At 39.8% G+C, this 22,351-nt stretch overlaps 2 protein-coding genes across 5 annotated transcripts; both read right to left on the minus strand.

Moving 5' to 3' along the window:
- Window positions 1-749: 749 nt before the first annotated feature.
- LOC115678347 (N-terminal acetyltransferase A complex auxiliary subunit NAA15) lies at window positions 750-14,555 on the minus strand. 2 transcript variants are annotated; one of them, XM_056311413.1, is made up of 26 exons: window positions 14,312-14,555; window positions 13,197-13,275; window positions 12,224-12,306; window positions 11,989-12,138; window positions 11,052-11,197; window positions 10,034-10,139; window positions 8,794-8,865; window positions 8,584-8,699; window positions 8,127-8,259; window positions 7,048-7,125; window positions 6,916-6,969; window positions 6,715-6,785; window positions 5,745-5,799; window positions 5,542-5,637; window positions 5,296-5,424; window positions 5,122-5,204; window positions 4,809-5,039; window positions 3,727-3,859; window positions 3,550-3,657; window positions 3,309-3,440; window positions 2,946-3,002; window positions 2,594-2,691; window positions 2,442-2,500; window positions 2,251-2,362; window positions 2,035-2,135; window positions 750-1,571 (listed from the first exon to the last, which is right to left on the minus strand). In XM_056311413.1, the coding sequence occupies exons 1-26, from the start codon at window positions 14,360-14,362 to the stop codon at window positions 1,372-1,374; spliced, it is 2,733 nt and encodes a 910-aa protein (XP_056167388.1). In that variant the 5' UTR covers window positions 14,363-14,555; the 3' UTR covers window positions 750-1,371. The 2 variants fall into 2 exon arrangements, with proteins under 2 accessions (XP_056167388.1, XP_030457569.1); XM_030601709.2 differs by having other exon boundaries at window positions 11,052-11,167; window positions 14,312-14,554.
- A 1,772-nt stretch (window positions 14,556-16,327) lies between these two features.
- Window positions 16,328-21,600, minus strand: LOC115678443 (DNA-repair protein XRCC1). Of its 3 annotated transcripts, none has more exons than XM_030601850.2 (8): window positions 21,447-21,600; window positions 20,468-20,755; window positions 20,187-20,375; window positions 18,773-18,884; window positions 18,314-18,399; window positions 18,015-18,125; window positions 17,334-17,420; window positions 16,328-17,017 (listed from the first exon to the last, which is right to left on the minus strand). In XM_030601850.2, exons 2-8 carry the CDS (start codon window positions 20,741-20,743, stop codon window positions 16,670-16,672), a joined length of 1,209 nt encoding a protein of 402 aa, XP_030457710.1. In that variant the 5' UTR covers window positions 20,744-20,755; window positions 21,447-21,600; the 3' UTR covers window positions 16,328-16,669. The 3 variants fall into 3 exon arrangements, with proteins under 3 accessions (XP_030457710.1, XP_030457709.1, XP_056167393.1); XM_030601849.2 differs by having other exon boundaries at window positions 18,015-18,128; XM_056311418.1 differs by lacking the exon at window positions 21,447-21,600 and having other exon boundaries at window positions 18,015-18,128; window positions 20,468-20,776.
- Between the last annotated feature and the right edge of the window lie 751 nt (window positions 21,601-22,351).

Here is a 22,351-nt window from a genome sequence, read left to right on the forward strand (position 1 = left end):
AAAGTCTGCTTATTCTGGTGATTAAGAAATTTAAGTAATAAATAAATAAAAAAAATGTTTCAAGACATGAATAAGCAACCCACCCCCCCTCCCCAACCTTCCAAACGAACAAATTTAAATAAGTATAAAAACTGGAGACAGATGAACAATGGAATTTGGAATCTAAACGCACCGTATGCAAGAGATGAGAGGACATTGCACAGGCGCGTCGGTTTAGGATTGGATTCATAGAAAAAGGAGAATCTTTTCTATTCTTCAATTTACATATTTCGTACCATTTGTGTTATTATTCGAATTGGGATACAAAATGGGGAACAAATTGGATATAATTTATCGAACTTCTTATGTTGGTGCGAAAACAACAAAAATGGCATGCTTATCTTCGCATGAGAAACTTAAAAGCAAGAGAAACTGCCGAAGGCCTCAACAGATACTTTCTTTGAAGGTTGTAAAAAAAAAAACAATTAACTTCCTACAATCTAGGGAAATTTCCGTACCAGAAAACAGATCGAGTTCATCAAGATATATATATATGGCTCCCATGCAACAACAGTACTATCAGGAAACCATTTGTCTTCATCTATTTCATTAGTGATATGAAAAAACCAACAGAGGATAGATTAGGAGGTTCGTACCAGCAACGGTGAACATACGGGGATTACATAGAGCCAAGGCCCGAATCACTCGCTTGCATACTTTTACCCCAAAAGAAGGGAAACTTTAGTTACCTTAAACAGAAAAGCAAGAACTACAACACAACCCGGAAGGGCGCGTGTTATTGATGCAAAATCTATCATTTGTAACATCTCTCATTCCAAAATTTTTCACAGAATGCAATGTTTATACAAAGGAAAAACAATGGCTGACGTAAATAAGGAAGTACAACATATCTCCAGAAGTGAGTTTTGCAGAGGCCACTTGTTCTTAATGCTGACGAAGCATCAGTTCTCAAAAATTTCTCCTGTCGCTCCTCCTCAGGGATCTCCTATAGATTGTAAAACTAACAGTGAAAAAGGGAAACCTTAGTTGTTTAATGCATCCCCATGAAGCCCGCCACCTTCCTCATTCATGCCCACAGACACGCGAGGCTATGAAATCCAACCGGAAACGAAAGTGGAGGAAGATTATACACAATCAGCAAACGAAATTCCTAGATGAGAGGGAGGGAGGGAGGGAGGGAGGGCAGAAAAGAACAGAAGTAAATGCCAATCCAATAAAGCGACAGAATGGCCATGAACTGGAACATGATACTTCCCCAAAGGCTGAACGCACTATCTCCAAAGCCGCGGCTCGGTCGCTGTGATCTAAACTCTCAAGCATACTGATGAATGTAGAATTACATCGCCCAAATTGAGCTTTCAACTCCACTTGTTAGATAGAGAGGTCCTTAAAAGCTTCCAGTTTTCCATTTGGCGCAAGAGAATCCATGCTTATGCCGCCAGCAGGATGGTTTACTCCATTTTCAGGATTACTAGAAATCTGGTTGTACGAGGAATTAGGAACTGCAGAACTGCGACTTCCTTCAAAATATGTGGAGTACCGGAAGTATTCGGCACAACGTACTTTCCATCCTGTTATAGATGTATTGTGCTAGTGTCAGACACACCATCTCAAAAGCCAAATCAAGAATTATCCAATCATAATATCCCATCTTTGTATTCAGTAAAATGAGCTGCAGAAAGACACTATGTGCAAGCCAATAAGCAAGTAGGGATAGAAGAATCTATCCCATTGACCAGATTTAACCCTCGCTGCAACCCAATATGCATTGGGCCTCTACCATTTTGAAAGCTATTTAAATGGCAAAAACGGTAGCACTCGGTACCCTTAATTTTATTCAGTAACCAAATTTACTGACGAGATCATGATTATGTCCCCTGAAACACAGACAACAGCTCCCTCCCTCCCTCCCTCCCTCACACACGTCCCCACCCAACTGCGATCCTATACTGCTGCAACTTCAACTATTCCAACAGATATTCCACATTTTATGCATAACTTTAATTGGCAATGGTTGACGAGATCAAAACTTACTTGACGCAGCATCCAGATCAACTACTACCGAGGAGAGTAGCTTGTGAACCGCAATACAGTCCTTGAGTTTCCATTCCCCAACTGATCCAAGCGCTCCATTTCTATCCAACATAACATGGACATACTCAACAGATTATCAAGGGGATGGGAGCGTAAAACAGTCCAAAACAAATGAAATGAAGGAAGGTGGTAAAACTTCATTGTACCAAACAGTACCTCTGCACCAAGTTGTTGCTTGAATCTTCAATTAATGTCACAGCCATGCCCTTATTGCTAGGTTCCAAAACATACAGCATTTCTGCAGCAGCTGCCCTGTGCATCAAGGAATCTACACAAAACAAAAAGACCAAGCAAGCTCAGAACATGTTATAACACATGTATGAAAAATCGTCTGATGTTGATGATACCTTTATGTTTATCAAGGAATGACTCATTTGCCTCTAACAAAGACTTCTCATGCAACTGACTGCAAGATGAACAATTGTGTGTGTTAAGACTGTCATATAAAACCAATCAACAAGAAAGATGTAGCAAGTCCAAAAGAGAGGTTGTAAAGAACCTGATTTCTGGTCGCTCAGCCTCTAATACAGTCCAAATAAGTTTCTCGGAGTCCGTAGCTGGGGCAGCCATTGAACTAACTTCGTGGAAAAACCTTAACTGCAGCATAAGAAGCAGCCATCAGGAACAATACTAAGCCCTAAATGTCTCTAGCAACCGGGGAAACAACGTAGACCACCGCCAAAAAGTCGAGGAAAAAGCAGCAGCAAGACAGATTAACATACTATGACTTGCATCAAAACTTACAGACACCCAAAAGATGCGACAAATATATCAAACAGCTCAACCCAAGGAGTTCAGAGGACATATGAGAATTACGCAATATCTCAAGAGCAAACAAGAGAGAAACTAACCAGGCACCTATGTGTGTCAGGGCTTTCAGCATCCAACCTGAGCAGCTGCTTCACTGCCTGGATCCATGAAAAGAGAGCAACACATAAAGATGCATTTATTAAAACGGAGCAGAAAATTGAATTACAAGCAGCACATATTTAGGAGAAAGAAACAGAAAATTTACCAGAACGATATGATTTAGGAAGTTTCAAGAGTAAGAAGACTTAAAATTATACTAAAAGTGTCACCCCGGGTTTACCTCCTCGGCTGTCGGCCGTGCGGGGGGGGGGGGGGTTCCGGGTTACCAAAAAAAAAAAAAATTATACTAAAAGTCACTGAACAAAAGAATAAAGAAAAAGCAAAGTAACCCCAGGCAAAATTACCTGAAAAGCAAGCAAAGTTTTCCGCTTTCCCATATTTACTTCAAACGAAAGGATGTGCGTTTCCAAAGAATTGGGTGAGTTCCTTTGAAGCAGCTTCAAGTACTTTGTTGCCTCTGATAGTGGATCCTCAACCTACCACCACATATACATAAAGAAGGTTCATGCAGTCCAGACCGCAGCAGCAACTAACAATTAATAAAAAAGGAAGCATTTACAAAGAAAAAATTGGTCGCACAAAAACCTGCAATAACTTCTCTCCATGAGGATCAGGATCAACAGGCTTGACAGGCTTTTTCCCAGACTTTGAGACACTAGTACTGCTTGACTCTTCAATTTTAACTTCTGCTTCCTACAAAAAATGCAAACAATCAGGAAACTTTACAGAACAGAGCACAGAAGCACTAGAAACTATCAGTACTTTCTTAGCCCGTGCTTCTGCCTTTCTCTGTTTTTGTCTCAGCTTCTTTTTCTGAGATGGAAGCAACTTCGACATTTCGTCATCTTCTTCAGTGGCTGACTTGGAAGGAGAATCAAACAGCTTAATATAGCATCTGGACCATAAAAAGCCATTTCAAATGGAAGCCACCTAGCAGTCGACTGGTAAAAGCACAACAAGATGACAACCAACAGCTGAAAGCGAAGAGATAAAGCCAAATGCAAATGCAAATAAACACACAAAATTTATGTGAAAACATGCAACTTAACGATTGAAATTTGAGTCTCGTTAAACGTATCTAGAAACATCATAAAGTTTGACAGCAGGTGTCACAAAGACCACTTAACACCATAATGGGGTACAATACAAGATAGAAAGATGCTATACATTATTATAAAATACCTCCTATTCCTTTCAAAAAAAAAAAATTCTTAAAGATCAGCTCAAACTTCCCAGTCAATTGAGGTAAAGAAGCAACGGCAAAGTAGAAAAGCGGGATGCCCTGTCTATGCAATTATGGTTCTTCCCCGTTTTCAGCCTATAATATAAATCATTTTTGCCAAAAATATTTAACACCTCAAGTCCCTTCTTGACTGGTTCATAAGTAGATACCTAACCCCCACATGTCACCACTTTAAGTGGCCACATTTGAAAACTCCTTTTGGGGCCTTGGCCCATGTGAAGCAGGTTGAGCCAGATGGTATCAAAGCCATGTTCCAATTCTAAGATCGATGGATTATGGGTGAATCACAATGCTCAGAGTAGCTGAAACATGCAAGCATAAATCAGCAACAAGTGAACCGTTCAAAAACTCCTTGGATATGCTATCAGAAAGGTAAAACTAGGCATGAAGCATTGGTCTTAGGTAGAGAAAGAATACTTTATAATCATCAATCTTTATGCAACCAAATTTCTACTGATTTGGACCACAAAAAATCTACTAAGACAAACTGGTGCAATTTCTTATAGCATCAGAAAGCCAAGAACGAGTTGCAACAGAAACCAAAAAAACGAGAGAAACAAGAAGATCCACATTTGAGAAGACGCACGAATAGATGTTTCACCTGATAGCTCCAGCAGCTGCTTTATGGAAATATGGATACGAATGCAAACGGTCTTGAAATTTCAACATTTCCACATATGCACGCAGAGTCATTTTTCTAAAGCAATATGAATGGAAATCAAATTGGTCTTCTGTGATATCTGCATAGTGCTTCTCCACAGCTAAAAATTTTTTCAATGCTCGTCCAAGATCACCTTGGCGGAAGTAACTTTCACCAGAAGCAAGTTCATACCTCCAAAATACACTTCCGTTAGCATCCGCAACAATATATACAGAAAACTGCAAAACCTGTCCTGTATTGTATGGAAACATACCACATGCACTGCATATCATGAAGGTTATTGTGCTGATCACCGTCTTTTGTGAACAAGACAGCAGTTTTTTCCGCCAAACTCACCTTCAAAAGGAATTTTTTCTTCACCCATCAGACACATAGCAGATAGAAAGATTACCAGAGAGCACCACAGATGATGTAACAACTTCAAAACCTGGTCAGCTTGCAGCATACGCTTGACACATTCACTGTTGATGTAGCGGTCAGCAAGATCCATGCACCTAGCTTCATCTGCCAATGCAGCTGCAGCTGTCAAATCGCCAGCATGCTTCAATATTCTACTCTGTAGATTACAAAAAAATGCAAACCAGTTGAAAACCCAAAATAACTTAAAACAGTAAAAAGAACGAGATAAGCCCAGAATGTCGTTAAGTGTGCATCATCAATGAAGCATACAGACCTTGACCGAGTACAAATCAATTACAGTTGGAGTATGTTTAATAGCCTCATCAATTTTTGACAGAGCAACATCAAACTGGCCCCTTCTGTCATAATGCTGCGCCAATACACAGTCCGTAAGAAATCTCATGGAGGGAAAGAAAAAAACGACAAGGCAGAGAGCCACCTAATGAAACAAGGCAAGCCAACTAGAGAAGAGCCCACCTGTGCCAGTAGAAACAAAGTCCACATAAGAGTTGAAGGTGGCTCTTTCTCTTCCCTGTACCAACAATTGTGAGGAACAAACAGAATACTTAATACGATGACATAATCAACATCACAGTTTTCTATATTAATTATGGTTATAATGCAATATGTTGAAGCATGTGTGGACCACATCCTAGCCAACCCACCCCCAAAACATTAAGGCTGTGTTTGGTTGTCCGGATTTCTAAACAGGATAGGAATGGATAGGATATGATAAGAAATCCAGGGATTTCTTCATATCCTTTCCACTGTTTGGTGAACTACGGATTTAAAGTCGAATAGGATAATTTTTTTTTTTTTGCTATTCACGAGTCCGGAGGAGTCAGTGAAAGAAAAAAAGCCGAGAAATTTTTTTGGTGCAAGCGCACAAGATGTGGGGATGAAGATGACGGCAAGTGGAGCGTAGGGTTTCTGGAAAAATAGGCATTAGAAATCCTATCCAGGTCTATCCCACCCCCCCCCTCGGATTTTTTTATCCGGGCTATATCTGGTCTATATCCGACCTTATCCTATCCTGGACCACCACCAAACACAGGATAGGATAAAACATATCCTATCCTGACTTTTATCCGGTCGACCAAACGCAGCCTAAAGGATTTCTGGCAGTACAAACCATGAAAGTCGTATTGCATGGCTAGAAGACCACAAAAAACTAGCACAATCAATGACCCACCGCAAGTATATGACTTATGTACGAATACAAATGCTTCATCAAGTTACTAATTTAGAAATTGCCCCTTAAGAATAAGAAAGATCCTGGTAAAAGATTAAAATAGTCCCACTTTACAAAGGTGTTAACTTGTGGATATACCACCAAAAGCATGTTTTCTAGTATTTTCATGTATTCAGCATCTGCAACACAAAAACTTTCAATGAATATATAATTATACTTTCTAATTGACACAATGAGCCGGTCAGGTGTAATGACCTTCCTGGATATCCCTTGGTGGTCGTAATTGAATGCTCCAACTCAAGAAATAATTGCTCCAAAATGTCTGCCTGCAAGAGAGCACCAACCAAGAAAATAATATCCAATGACCATAAAAGTTCTCACAGATACACCTCAAAGAAATACTTCAGTAAAAGGTTGCCAAATTGTTTTAACATTTGATCCTGGTCATAAACTAACCTTTCCAGGGTGATCATACAATGGGGAGAGATCAGAAAATAATGAAGGAACACCCTGCAAACAGAACAAAAAATTCAAAAACTGTCGCAACTAGTTTAACCGTCAGTATTCCATGTAAAAAAATTATATAACCTTAGTTAAGAGAGGCCTTATGTAGTTAATCGCAGCTTCCCGCAACTTGTCACCTTGTAGAAAATCAAGAGGTATCCTCTGAAGAAAATGGAGAACAGATTTACAATGTGATCAACAAAAATGTAACTCTACTTATAATGGATACCAACGAAAAACAGCATTCAAAAAATTGCTACAATAAATTAAAAATGGTGAAAGTCAAATAAATAAGAACCAAAAAAATAACCCCAGAGAATGAATGAAGGGGAGAATAAAAGAAACTACTAATTTCGTCGGTGGAAGAAAAGAGGGAGGGACTGATCGATATCTGTCAAAAAAGTGTAAAGCCAACTGTCAGAAGCTCATGCGAGATTCTACACAATTCCCTTCGAAATCTACAAGCTGGTAAAATAAAACCAGCAATATGCTATCGTCAAACTAAGAAATCTGTCACTGACACCAATCCCACAAGAAGACAGATTAAAAAGTGGAAGACCACCTGCTTGAAAACTGAGAAAAGCCAACACTTAAACCCAAAGAAGACACATGCGTTGGTTAATACTAACTGATTTTTATCCAAGAACAAACAATGTTATTCAGGGGTACATACTTATCATTTAACTGGAAAATATACCACAACTCAGGACCTCTCTTTTCCAACAAAAACAAAACATTCATCTTTTCATTTTGGTTGTGTGATGTAATATTCCCACGTCATGCTTAAATATCAATGATTAATACAACAAACTTATTTGAAAATTTTAGTCCACCATCAACCGTTGACAGACACTAGCATTTTCTGCTTCAGCTAAAGTAAACTTCAGGCATCAATTTAGCTCTCAAGCTAAGTAGCCTAACAAAGAATCTCCTACTGAACTTTTACCTCTCTAACAGGTATTGTTCAGTAAAAAGCAAACTTTTGCCAAAGATTTCAGAAGTAGATTGCCACGATGTAAGGCAATAATTTCATCGCCTAACAATTTGCAGCAATAATGCCAAAAGACTCACTCCATTGCCAAATATGATGCAGCTCAGTAGAGGTTATGGATCTTGAACTGAGTATATTGTTCAGGAAACATAAAGTAACATGATGCTTTCACCTTAACAGCAGAAGACCAAGCAAATTGCTCTCCAAGGGATCCATACAGGGAGATCAACTGAACAATTTCATCAGAAGAGTACTGACCATCTGCTCGATATAACCCAGCACATTTCTGTAGACCCTCATAATAGCTGACAGCCAAAAGAGCGAGTGAAGTTAGCGCTTGAAGTGAAGCATTGACCTGTATAAATGCAAGTGAATGCACATGGAATTTCTTTTCCCGCTAGAGCACATAGAAGTTTAAAGTCTCCAGTCATTGCAGATTACTGATCTTTAGTTTCACCAACATTCAGTCGACAACAGATGATAAGATACAAGTACATCAAATGTGAAAATGTAGGAGACAAGCTATATTTCAGCTTATTGAAAAACAAAACTTGACATCATCGTCTATTTTTATCAGACAGAAAAATTCTTCCACTTTGACAAATCCACAGAGAGAACAGAAAAATCACCTGTAATTATCTGGATTCATCGAAAGCAACAGCCTGTACAATTTACCACCTTCTTCAAGGCGACCAAGCTTCACCAAGAGAGAAACTTCTTGCTCTCTACATGCAAGTCTGTCAAGCTAGATACCCAATCAAAGAATTAATAAGCAACCAAGGTCACCGGGCTCAGATTAATAGTGTAGCAAGCCAATGAATTGAGAAATTGATGCTTACAATTTTTGACTCTTTCTTGTACAGTTCCTCAAGTGCTCTCTCTAGAAATCCACATTCTTCCATCAAAGAAATCTGCACAACATAGCAGACAAAATACAAGCACAAATTAACAGACTAGGGCGAAATAACCAAATCAAATCACATTCCTCGTACATCTTAGGAATGAAACATGTAATTAGATGCCAGTGAATCAACTCTCGACAAAAGTTATTAATTTGCATACTTAAGAACAATATGCAGCTTCTCTCCAAATTACAAAACTGTAACTTTGTTTTGTGTAGTTAACATCTACAAAAGACTTGGTTAGCAGAGGTAAAGACACAACATGTGCAGATGAGCTTGTGCCAAACTACTTCTCAATTGTCTTCATACTTGCATAGTTAATCAAATCCTTAAAAGGAGAAATGTATGACCAGTGTCACCAGGACCGCTACTGCCCCCTCCAAACAGCGATCTGGTACACCGCGATATAAGGCAATTCCATCATAAGTTAAAAAACTTTGAAATCTGGAAGAAATATTATATCAGAGAGATGGAACATGCTGACTGACCTTGAGCTGAAGAAGAAGAAGAGTCAACAGAGAGAGATAGCTCTGCTTTTCCAGACCTCAAGCGATGTGCAAAACTTTTAGATTTGACTTTATCATCCTTTTTTATCTTTATTGAACAAATCATCAACAATGAAGAAGGGCTCATGGGCTGCTCAATAATTTTACTTCAGAAAGGCCCAAAGGACATAACTTATCTAGCCCAAGCCATTGTCTAAAATCCAATGGTAAGACATGGGCTAATCTAATTAGAAAGAAAAGGTCCAAATAAAAGTAGAGTCTGCATGAACATTACTCCAACCTATTCATACTTAGAGTATGTAATTTTAGAAAAGCAACGGTATTAGTACACTATATAAGGTATTTGTGCATAACATTAGAGTGATCCGCCCTTTATGTACCGCATTTCCAAGTAGCTAATTATCTAACCCTACCACTGTGTTCTGCGAACCAAGGAAACTAGTGAATCCATGGATCAAAATTCGCACCACGTACCATAACGAACTATGTTCCAGGTAACATTGTGTATGACTAAGGTCTACAGATGGCTCGAGCAACATAAATACCGATGAGCATTGACTTGTATATAGTAATGAATTACTTCCTCTTCTAGAGTCAAGAATCAGGACATATCAAAATCATAAGAAAGGCAATTAAAATGAATTCAAGCGGGTACAACACACATGCAATACCTTGTATAATAGCATTTCCCCATGTTCACACCGCTCATTTTCAGGAGGATAATCATCTTCCAGTGTCCCTTCATATGCTTCCAAAATATCAATTGCCTTTGAGGGGCTAGCAAAACCACAAAAAATGCAAAGTAAGCATAGAGAACAGAGAAAACTATTCCATAATATCAGTGCTCACAGAAACACTATTGGAATGACATCTGACAGCCAGAAACAGCAAAAGAATTTCGATTGCAACCGCAGTATAGTAATTTTGGTATGTCTACCGCACACATACAAACAGAGTTGCATCTCTCCAATTAATGCGATGACACTTACACAAAATGTGGGATACAACTAAGATTAAAGTCATAAATAGCTCAACTGGAACTTTTTTCATATCTACGAGAGAAGAGAGGCTCAACCTGATACACTCAGTAAACACACTATATGACTGCTTAATTTGTAGGGTTGAGCAAATTAAGACGCTCTACCACCCACAATCACTCTCACCGACTCAGCGAGATAACACGTCCTGAGATGCTAATAATATTCATAAGGTGGAAGAATAAGCCCATCAAAAACCCACAGAGGAGCGAAACAAAGAAAAGAGAAAAGAGCAGAATCATAAGAATAACCTAGCAGAAGAATTAAACAAAGAATTAACAAAAATTAATAAAAAGGATGAGGAGCTCAACAATCATCAACCCACTAGTTTACGGTAATCTGTGACCATCAATAGCTGTATTAGGCATTAAGCTTCTTGATAAAACAAAAGAATCCAAAACAAGCAGTTCATTAGTTTACTGTTCACAACAAATCTTTTCCTGGTTTATAATCTTAAAAGTCATAAGAATTACATCGGGCACGACACAAGCTCACTTTTTTCAGCCAGTCCAAATTGGTATGAATAACATATGAAGTATGCAGATGGCAAAGGAACTTTAGGCCTGACTGACGAGAAACCGATTTACATCTCATAAAAAATGTCACTATATTTAAGCGCTTTTTATTGTGAAGATCTTAGGACGAAGCATACTTTGAGTTTAAATGTTGAGAAACTGCAAAGCCTATCCAATTCATTCGATGATTGGGTTTCAGAGTCAGTAGCTGCTGCCTGGTTTCAACAAAGCCTGTCAAATCACGCATTTGTGCCTGTAAAATAAAATGGTGATCTCCAATAAGCTGAGAAGAAAGAAAAGAGAAGATAAGGTCATACAGTAGAAGGTGATAAAAGCAGCAGCCTAATATCTTGAAAAACCAACACAAATGAGGATTGATGAGCAAACTAAGAGATCTAAAATACAGCAGTTATCTCGTTAATCACCACAATAGATTGAAGATAAACACCAATTTTAGTCACAACATCACATCAAAACATAGTAAAGCAACAAACCTGCAGCACTAACAGCTACAATAACAATGCCTGTCCTTTATGCATCAACAGTATTCACTCGTGAAGATTTCACAACCAAATACATCTGCCTTCTAAAGATAAATTTAGACAAGAGTAAATCCTCCCTGAAATTTCAAGGTCCACTGTGCTTATAGAACTAAGATATCATCATTGTATTAGTCCATATTTGAAATATGCTTGGGGCAGCAATTCCTAAAATTGCCAGCAAAACAGCGTGAATTGTGTCTAAGTGAGGTTTAAATCATCTAAAGACAGAATTAGAACGTTTAGATATAGATCTCAAGTGGATAGAATAATCAGGTACACTGAAATTAAAGCATCTATATGGATCAATCAAAAACCAATTAGTTGCAAAAAAATGAAGTGCACTCAGATGGCAGGCATTGAAGCAGAACACCATGAGCCCTATAACTCTGTAAGTCAAATTCTGTCAAAGGAGATTTGAAGTCTCAAGCAATGGCCTCAAGTTTTAACAAGAAATGCTAGTGCAGTGTCGGAAGTACCGAGCCAAAGACTTCACTTACAGTCCGTTCCATATAGTATCAACACATAAACATACCTGTAAGAGTGAGAGGTCACGCAATATTTCAATATTGTCTGGATCTATTCTCAATGCATTTCGATAGCATTTAATTGCTTCCCTGTATTCTCTGTCTGAACGGTATAGGAGACCATACACATGCCAACAGACATGGCTTTTCAGGTCATTCTGCATCAACAGGAGACTTCGTAATAAAAATCATCACCCTCCAAAAAATCAGCACAACACACTAGTTTGAGGAAAAAATCCGAACCTTTAGACCTTGTCGTACAAGTTCATATGCTTCGCTTTTACGATCCATGCAGTTTAAGGTTAAGCCCTTCATTGATAAGGTTTCTGTTGACAAGGACAAGTACTCAAATCATCAAGGAAGATAGCAACTCAAATTAAGGTCAAGATAGAACATTCCGACTGAATTCCTAGAAGTACTAAAACAGAGTGTGCACAAAATCACAACAGGAAGAATTAGAACATTTATGGTGATTGATGCGTCGCTTTTCAATTATGAACCATGACTTTTTCTTTCCATTCCTCCCTTCCCTCATCTTCCGCTCAAAGAGTTGCCTTTCAGTCTTTAAAAGTAAACTTAACAGACCATATGGCTTTGATATAATGCAATGTACAAATGAAACTTCCAAGTTTCATCAAGTTAAACTACCCAAGTTGAAAAGAAAAACAACCTGCAGGTTAAGGAGAACGAAGGCATATTGACCATCTCTTCAATCAGTTGGCATTACCAGGATGATCCACTAAACTCAAACACTTATGACTTTAATCACAATTTCAAAAGCAATAAAATAGATATCAGCAGCTCCCTCAATTTCGCTACCTCCGATTAGTTTCCGCTCATTTTCACGTTAGGCAGGTTCATGACCAGATTTTAATGAGATTTTACCATGAAGACTCCTCAAGTATTTAATCAAACAGCCTATAGAACTTACATAATCAGTACTACAAAATTCATTAAACTTATCAAGCTATCAATAGAACAAAAGTCCGCTTTGCCAACTTTTAGCCTAATCACTAGCATTCTGCCCCAATTCAGTGTAAAAATAAATACACAATTCGTAAGTGTTTACCAAACATAAACCAAGAGCTTCCTAAATTACACAAACAGAACCATCTCAATATGCAAAAAGCAATGTCTCTGCTCCATTTGCAAGATTCTTATATGACAGCAAGACAGAGAGTATTGCATATCCAAACACCGTATTGTGTAAATTTACCTCCATGTTCTGGAAACTTCTTCAAAATGGAATCTGCTGCCTTCAATCCCTTCTTATACTGTTTAGTTTCATATGATTTCTGCAACACACAAAACATTTTGAATAGTCACATCTATTTAAAAGAGAAGAAGGAATGCGGTTGTACAATGAGAAATTTGCTCCCCTCTAGGGTCTATATGATGACACAAGTAAAATGGCACCATCAGGAATGGAGCCAACATCATAGTGCAGGCAAGATGCATCTGCAATAAACAATAGATCGCCCAGATAACGGACTTGACATCACTACAAACCCATCACTAGTTTAACCGATCGTAAACTAGCTGGATGCAATGAGCACTTCAGAAAACTCGGAAGTGGCGGATTGTTTAACCCAATAAGAAACTACAATACGGCCTTCTAAGTTATGCAACTGTAGAGAGACGATACTAGATCAATGCTTCGAGCACGAAAAGCAAAGCACCGAATACTCCCACTCGGCAGCATTGCGAATCTCGTCCGTCGAAATTCAATTTCCAGCGACGAACTCGTCTTGCAAAATTACCAACCCTCCAAATGCATAGAATAAACAGCAGCAGACTACGTTTACAAGAAGAAAACCCGACAGCTGACGATCTCCCAATCGAGTCAAAAACATCCAAAAGACGAAATGGATGACTACTAAAGGATCCTGGCTCATCACACCACTGCCCCTGCCCGCATCCAAAATCCTCGCGCAACCGACGACGGCAACTCGTGGCCTTAACACACCATTCCCATTATTCAACAGCAAATCAGAGGAGATACTAATACACAAAGTCCTGCAACGACTCGCTTTCGACCAATCGCGCAAAACAATCCCGATTGGCCGACGAACAAGCTCAGCCAGTCCGTGCGTCCGTCCGTCCGTCCGTCCGTCCGGTCCCCTACTCGGGAGCGCCGAGGGGAAAGCGCGACCAGCTAGCTAAGCGAACCTAGGGTTTAAGGAACTAGGCGAGAGCCAAGCGCACAGAGAGAGACGCCCGATTCACTGCACTTCAATCGTCGCGCGCCGAACAGGTGTGATTCATCCCCCCCGATGCAAAAGCGAAATCGAGGAGCGAGAGAGAGAGAGAGAGAGAATCGAAGGTGCTTACGACGATGAGCTTGAAGAGGTTGGCCTCCTTCTGAGGCAGCGACGCGCCCATTGTTGGTCACAGAGCGAGAGAGTAGCACAGACGGAGACGAGAGAGAGAGAAGAAGGAGAAGAGCGAGAGATGAAGAAGCGGAAGAGAGAGAAGCAGAGAAAGGAGAGAGAAGAGAGAGAGAGAGTGGTGGCGTCTATCTGCTGCAACCCTATTGCGGAAGAAGAAGCGAAGTTTTTGTGCGTGGAGTGCAGCGACAACGAAAGAGCGAGCGAGCGAGCGAGCGAGCTTGGGGGATTGAATCCGTGGGGGGGGGGGGAGGGTTTTCGGAGTTCTCTCTTCACGCGTGCGCGCGTGCGGGGGAGCGAATTAATTTAACCCGGTTTTTACATAAATCCCGATTAAAAATAGTTTTCCGTTTTTTTCAGCAAGTAAACACCAAAATTATTATCGACGGTCGAGATTTACTCCTTCTTTCTTTCTTTTTTGGGTTTATACCGCGAAAAACACAAAACTGATACATATGTGACGAATTTACCCTCCGTTAGTTTCCATTAAATTTTACCGTCAAATTGTTGAATTGGATGACACGTGGCAGTTGACGGGTATGTCAATTTAAGGTTTTACCCTCCGTTTGTCACAGGTGTACCAGCTTGTGATTTTTCATGGTATTAATCCAATTTAACGAAAAATAACATAAGGTAAATTTATCACGAGTGTATCGGTTTAAGGTTTTTGGTGGTGAAAAATTTAATTTGATAAATTTATTACAAGTGAACTAGTTTAGGATTTTTTATAATCAAAAAATTAGTTTTTGATAAATTTTTTACTTGAATTTTTCGGGATATTAGCCCCTTCTTTTTTTTCCCACTTTCTTTATATTTCACAATTATAATGTATATCATTTGATGCGAAACATAATCTCTCCCTTGTGATGATTAGCATATTTTCATTTTATATATATTACACCGATTTTTTTTTAATAATGATGCTCTGTCGGCAGATGTGTTTGGTTAGTGTTTTACTTGCTCGATAAAATATGCTGTCGAGAGAGTTTCATTTGACATATTAAGCGAGTTGCTTCAAATCACGTCATTCAATAAATGAGCAAATATTGGGCGGTATCAAAAAGCCGCGTCAAATAAAGCAGAAACCCACGGTCGAGGGGCAAGGATAAAACCGTCTCCCTAAAAAGAAAAGTAAAAGATGGGTTGAAGAGAGAAATTGGAAGGGCAAACATTTTCAATTTTTGGTCCAAAAGTTGAGGTGCATTTCTAGTTTGCAGATGGTCAAATCTTTAGGGTGTAAATCAACCGCGTGTGAAACCGTGAACGAATCCGATTAGGCAAATATGCGCGAATGTCATGGCGCTTTGCTATCACCGAATGTTTTCTCCATCGGAGGTTTCTGCACAAATATTGGACAACAATCTAACTATAAATTCACCTATTTGATGCTGGGATTGCACATAATTGGATGGTTGATCGTAAGTGTTTTTTTTCATATTTTTTTACCGTGGAGTAAGAAGTTTCCTTGATATGCGATGAAAAATAGACTTTAACCACATATTTGCACCAAAAAGGCTTCGAGCCGTGAAATTAAAATCCAAATTTAATTGCACGTTATGCTACACACGACTTTAGGCAATACTAGATAATGGGATTCCTCAGAAAATAATAAATAAATAAATAAAGAATTGCCAAAAATAAAAACTCAAATAAATGATATAAACTTGCATCATATTTCGCCCCATCATTTCCTTCCATAGACAGAATGTAACACCATCACTCTTTTTAACATGAGCTGCACTTCATAGTTTAAGTTCCAGTAAAGGAGTAGTGTAACCCACGAATGGTCGAATGATAATGTTTGTTTCAAACTAAGGAAAGATACGTATGTCTATGGCTCTATGCCATCCAACCCCCGCTGTGCCCGTGCCTGTGCCGGTGCCACCGGGCGAATTCCCGAGACATCTTCATGGGATTTTTCTACGAGGCAAGTCGCCAAACATGTCAACCCGAGGCGTGGTTCATACGTACGTCGCTCCGATCTATAGGCCATCTTCAATAAGGTTGAAGCTAACAATAGAGTTCGAATCGGCAATTATTCCGATTGAATCCTAATATCAATTCACTTATGTTGCATCATGCCAGTTCAGCATGCAAAGAGGCTTCTTAAGGTCCCTATGCTCTACGACACTTCACTTGTCGAAACTGCGAACACCTTCAACAGAAATTTACCATTCGGGTAGGAAGCAGACAGATGCTAGTAAACCGAGAATAAGGTGAAACTTGCCGCAAAGTACTGATGTAGCTAGCTACTCGTCCCAAAATCTACACTCCATTAAAACAGACCAGATCCAGTTAATACTCAAAATTCTGGAACTTTAGCAGCCACGGTGTTGTATGCGAGTTCTATTTCCTCTTCGGTCATTTCCATGGTCTCGTCGCTGTCGTATCCAGCCGCTGCATCAGCAGAGACAGCTTCCTTTTTCCCTTTAATTTTCCTATCATCAGTTCTAGGCTTCTTTTGCTTCATCGAAGCATCAGATTCCAAAAGACTGTATTCTGCTTCATAAATTTGTTTACAATCCACGGCCTTTCTGTGGAGATCTGCATGTGAGATCGTAGTAGCAGTATTTCCAGACCCCTCGAGCTTAATTAGCTCCTCCATTACACGAGGTACGATGTTCCACTGTTCACTAATTCTTTGGACATCCTGCATCGAGTAACGTATGCATCGTCAAAAAGTGAAAGCTCGAATATCACAGGCACATATGTACTTCATATATCAGGCTCATGCCAAACACAACTAACAACGAACAACTGAGAAGTTCAAGCTGGTTCACTCACTTCAGTATGAAAATCATTGTTTTTCCTCTTCATTAAAACGAACAGCGATACGCCTACTAAAACATATTTAGGATGCAAGTTTGTGTTCAAATTTCACACAGTTTGCTTGTATTTATAAACCAGTTTACCTGAGATATAAAATACAATTTGAAAACACGCCAGTTTATGTGAGGATACAACACCTGATTTTGCTCAAGGGCATCAATTGCATCTTGCAAGCAAGTTAATATCCCTTCGGCCGCTATTTTCTTTATCTCATCTGCTGGAGGCTGCAAAGTCAAAGCAGATGCTAAATGCCAGCACTAAATTTAGGATAAAACTGCAGGACACAATAATAACCATTAGGTGAAAAGTAAAACTTTGTCAAAATGAAACAACAGGCATCAAGATATGCGGATTTGAGCTCATAGTTTAAGTAATATCGGCAATGAAAGATACAAAAATTATGAGATAAAGGAACTGCCGACTCTGCTACTTTTTTTTTTCTCCTCCTTCTCAATACTTTCGTGGTACATTCGTGGATTCTTAATGGAAACCTTGCCAAAAGCAGATATTTATGAAGAATATTGTGATCTAATGATCACAAATTTTAATTCTAATGATAAAAAATGAGTGGCAAAACAAAGAACACGGAATAGGAGAAGCTAAAGCAATCAAAGACGACAATAATCCACGGTTGAGAGAGAGAGAGAGAGGCCACACGCTGTCCCTCAAGAAGAATAGATAGATAGAATTTACTCTTCAAAAGCGTATACTGAGGATCAAGCAGCAAACCTAGATTTTTTTCCGTTTCTTTCTGGCCAGAGCAAAATTTCACAATGTACTTACAAGCATGACTATCCACTGAACTTAAGGCCACCAACCTTTTCTTCTTGACTTTCCAGCCATGTAGTCGTTCTATTCAGATCAATAATAGCCCAGCTCTTCACTTTTGAAAGATTAAATAAGTCCTCAGCAACATTAGAATTTGCCTTCTTCTGGAGAGAACAACAGAACAAAAGTACCATAAACAGGTTGATTTAAGATAACTGCAGGAACGTCCAGCATTTTCTTATGATTAAGGAAGCACGCATCCATAGAGATATCAGCAAATAAAAGGTCCAATCCATGCAGACAAATAATTGAAATTTTAAAATCTTCAAATAATAAGCATTAGATAAACCTTGGAGGATGCAGCAGTTGACTGTCTCGACTGTGATCTTTTCTCAGCATGCTTAGGATAACCTCTACTTGGTGAAACCTCTGAATCTGAAAGAAGGTTTTTGGAGCATTAAATTTACAGAGGTCATCACAAGTTTAAGCTACCAAATCGTATTTAATTTAGTTGTCATGCCATTCCAACATAAAGTCCATCAAAACATGTTGCAATCATCTATTGTGCTCCCAGTTACTTGATGCACGTCACATTTTCCAGTCATGCCATGAAACTTGCAAAGAGTTACCGAGACTGAGTTTTCCCACAAATTGCAGCATCAGATGATGGTGCTCGATCCTTCTCATGACATAATTTAAAATTAAAAAATATAGGGTTTTACTATCAGCATCCAGAGAGGAATAGATACATGGGCATCACATATAAATCCACTCAATCCCAAAAGGAGCATTTACTAAGTTAGACTACCTCTGCCTGATTTATCTGAAATACTCCTCCTTCTCCATGGTTTTCCAGCATGCATTAGATAACTTTCGATGTCAACTAGTTTTCTCTGGGTGTAGCACTCTGTTATCCACTCCTAATGTACACAAGCAAATGATCAAACCATCGCTGTTTTAAATTGATAACACTCATACTTACTATACAGATGAAGCAAGTGATAAAAGTATATCAAATCAAGGAGAGCCTAGTATGACGTGCTTGAGCAAAATGCAGTCTCTTGCTATAACAAATTATTAGTTTTACCACTATCTTAGAAAAATAGAGTATCCAGAACCTTCTCAACAACTGATAGTAAGAAGGGAGAGAAAGATGGTGTCCACATATACACCACTCACAAGTAAGACAATCATGTTGCCCACCCAGTCAGTCTATCCAGCCCATGGAGCAAGACACAAATATATATATGGAATCATGATCTCCCTGTACTGCTAATCCTCCAGATTCACCTGCCTCGACAAGCCAGTCTAGCCAGGATCAGCATGGACAAACTATTAACAGATTGAAAGGACAAGCCATTAATTAGCACTTCACAAATGAGTCCACCAATACTTTCTTATCATCGAATCTGCTGCAAGAGATTACCAGAATCACGGGACATTCCTTCTTGAGTTGAAGCAAGTCTTTCTTTTGCTTTGAAGGAGAAAAGGAAGTTAATATTTTACTATTTGCATACAAACCACTGACGCAGGGATTTTCATTCCTTTGCTATCCGAGCTACCTAAACCACTTTCCTAAAGTCTATTTGCTCATTGAGTCCACGACTAGTAAGGGAAAAGCCCTAAAGTACACAAATAGTTAGGTCCGTTTTGATTGTTCATCAACCAATCAAGCAGCTCTCTCAGCTTGTACATATTTGCCCAGCATCCTCACTAAGCGACAGCTATCCAGGGGCCGGACAGCCGGAGGAAGCTCGCTTACGAAAGTAGCAACAAGGGATGTTAAACAGGCGACCAAGTCAAGCTGGTCATCAGAAAATGAAATCAAATACTTCATGGAATAACTTGACTTGAATGCAAGAAATGAGCATTTATCAATGCACGATATTAAAAACTCCTAAAAATGTCTCTCTTCTAATTAGTGATGCAATTGCCCATAACTAAGACATTCTTATAATGGCCTACTGGTATATCAAACAATAATCCTACCATGAAATCAGGAGAAAGCATCAACATCAAGATAAAAGTGAATAGCCTAGAAGACATGTTGATTATTTTGATAATCTCACTGCAGCTATTCAGAGTAATGAGAAGTCTAGACCAAAGCAGGTGGTTTACGAGACCAATTCATGTAAAAGAAGATACTTCCCATTCAAAATACCGGCTTACTACAAGGTCATGTTAAACAACTGATAAACTGCATCAGGTAGTGACGTCGGCACCTTTGCAACAATTGTTCCATTGTTTGCCTCGACTTGTCGAAACTTTGGAGTGTTTTGAAAAGCACAAATTAGTAGTGTGCAATCAGAGTTCCAGTCAGGCTGATATTCTGCTCCCATTTCAAGGGCCTGGGATCGCAACGTACTGCGCTCTGGGTTGACGAAACCCGATAAGACAAAAACCACGCCCTCCTGTATGAATAATTTGCAACCTGAGCCCACTTGAAGTGCAAGTCAGGAAAGACCTTGCAAAGGGTACATTTAATTGTAGAAAAAATTAGTACCAGAAGTTCGGAAAGTTGCAAGGTATCCAAGCTCGATGAAGAAGGCTTCCCGCTGCTCTCAGATTTCTTGGCCAGTGTGCTGCTCGCGTGTTCTCCATCAAGCCCTTTGGCTTGTTCAGGCCTCCCATTTTCTCCAGTGTCTTCATCTTCACCTGAACCAGCTGCATTCTTGCCATTCTGGGAACTCCCTTTGTGTTTGGAAGTTATCCAGGAAGGAAGACTTCGTTTTGCAGTCTTGTTGCCCCCATCACTCGGACTCGATTTTGAATTGGGCATGTCTAGATAAACCTGCAATTAGCAGGATTCTTTCAATCACAGGCTGCACAAAGTATTGACATGGGCAGGCAACAACCATAACGTGCAGCACATGGGAAGCTACATTATCGAAATTTAAATATACGGCAAGAGTCGCCGATATCAGCGACGATGAAACGCGACAACTTTGACGGGCTAGAACAAGAATTAACCCAGCCCCAGCTCTCACTCAGCAGCTCTATCAAGTGAAACCAGAAAAAACACACACAGATCCCACTCGCGACCGCAACTCTTTTACATTTAGCTGGCGATAGCGAAAATCGCAGCACACCCGATATCAAAGAACAGCTTATCAAGAATCAAATAGAGGACCGCCCGCTTCTGATACCGCGAAATCGGGCATACCACAGACAACGCAACCGCCGAACCTCTCGACGAAATCGAGCCAATAAAAAACTAACGGTGCTAAATCAAGGCAACGACCGAGTCGATGCGATCATCGCAACGAAAAGGCGCTAGTAAAATTATTCAACAAGAAAATGCCGAGGCTGTGCAATCACCACGACCGGGTTTTGCGATTTTCACGCGTGAGCTCCGAGCTCACACCATCAACTCCATGAACAATTCGAATCAGTGGGAAGCCAAATTCTCAGCAGAACGAAACGAGGAAAACTGCAATGGATTCAGCAAGTAAAGGGGAGGAAAGGATCAAAGCAGTGAGCACCTCTTCGCTTCGCCTGGGAACAGGCGCTGAAATTTCTCCCCCTCTTCAAGAGCAGGAGCAGCAAGCAAGATGGTGTGGGGTACTCGAGCAAAGCCTTTAGCGTGGAGGGCGAAGAAACAGTAGGAGCGGTTCCATTCGAATCCTCTATTTTTGTGATGTGAAGCAATGTCCTCCTGCCACTTCCTTCTGCATGTTCCTTGGTTTTGCTTTTCTTTTTTATTTTAAGCAAGGGTTGGTTTTTTTTTCTTTTTTTCAAATCAAGGGTGGGTTTGTTTTATGGAAATGTGACATCTTCTGAAAATATTTTTTAATAAGTCATTTTTTAGGAAAATTATAATATTTTTCTATATTTAGCTAAAACATGAAAATGAACTAGAAAATATTTTTTATCGTTTGGTATAGAAAATATGATTTGATTTTCCTAAATAAGCAAACATTATTCGGGAATCAAATACACTAGGCATTGGGGTCGGGACATGGGAACTTAGGTCCCGAGCTCGGCCTCGATGGACCTAAGCTAGGGTACTATTGTCCTGAGCCCAACCTCAATGGATTCGAGCGCGACCTTTATGAACACTAGACCTTGATGGACCCAAGCACGGCATTTGTGGACTCACGCCCAAGTGTTAGGGATCTGAGCTTGGGTACTAGGATCCCGCGCTCGGCCTTTGTGGACCCGAGCCTAAGTGCCGAGGCATCAAGCACAAGCACCGGGGCTTTGGTCTCAGCCTCGATGCATCCAAGCGCAGGCACCGAAGGTCGATGTACAGGCACCAAGGTTATGGGCTCGGCCTCGATAGACCCTAGCATAAGCATTGAGGATCTGGGGCATCGAAACCGAGGTCATGGGCGCAGCCTTAATGGAGGTCCAGAGACCTGGTCCTCGATGTCGGGGAATCGAGGAA

Source organism: Syzygium oleosum, unplaced genomic scaffold (genome assembly GCF_021117445.2).
Source record: "Syzygium oleosum isolate NSW1041296 unplaced genomic scaffold, Sole_v2.1 Sole_v2.05, whole genome shotgun sequence".
Lineage (NCBI taxonomy): Eukaryota > Viridiplantae > Streptophyta > Magnoliopsida > Myrtales > Myrtaceae > Syzygium > Syzygium oleosum.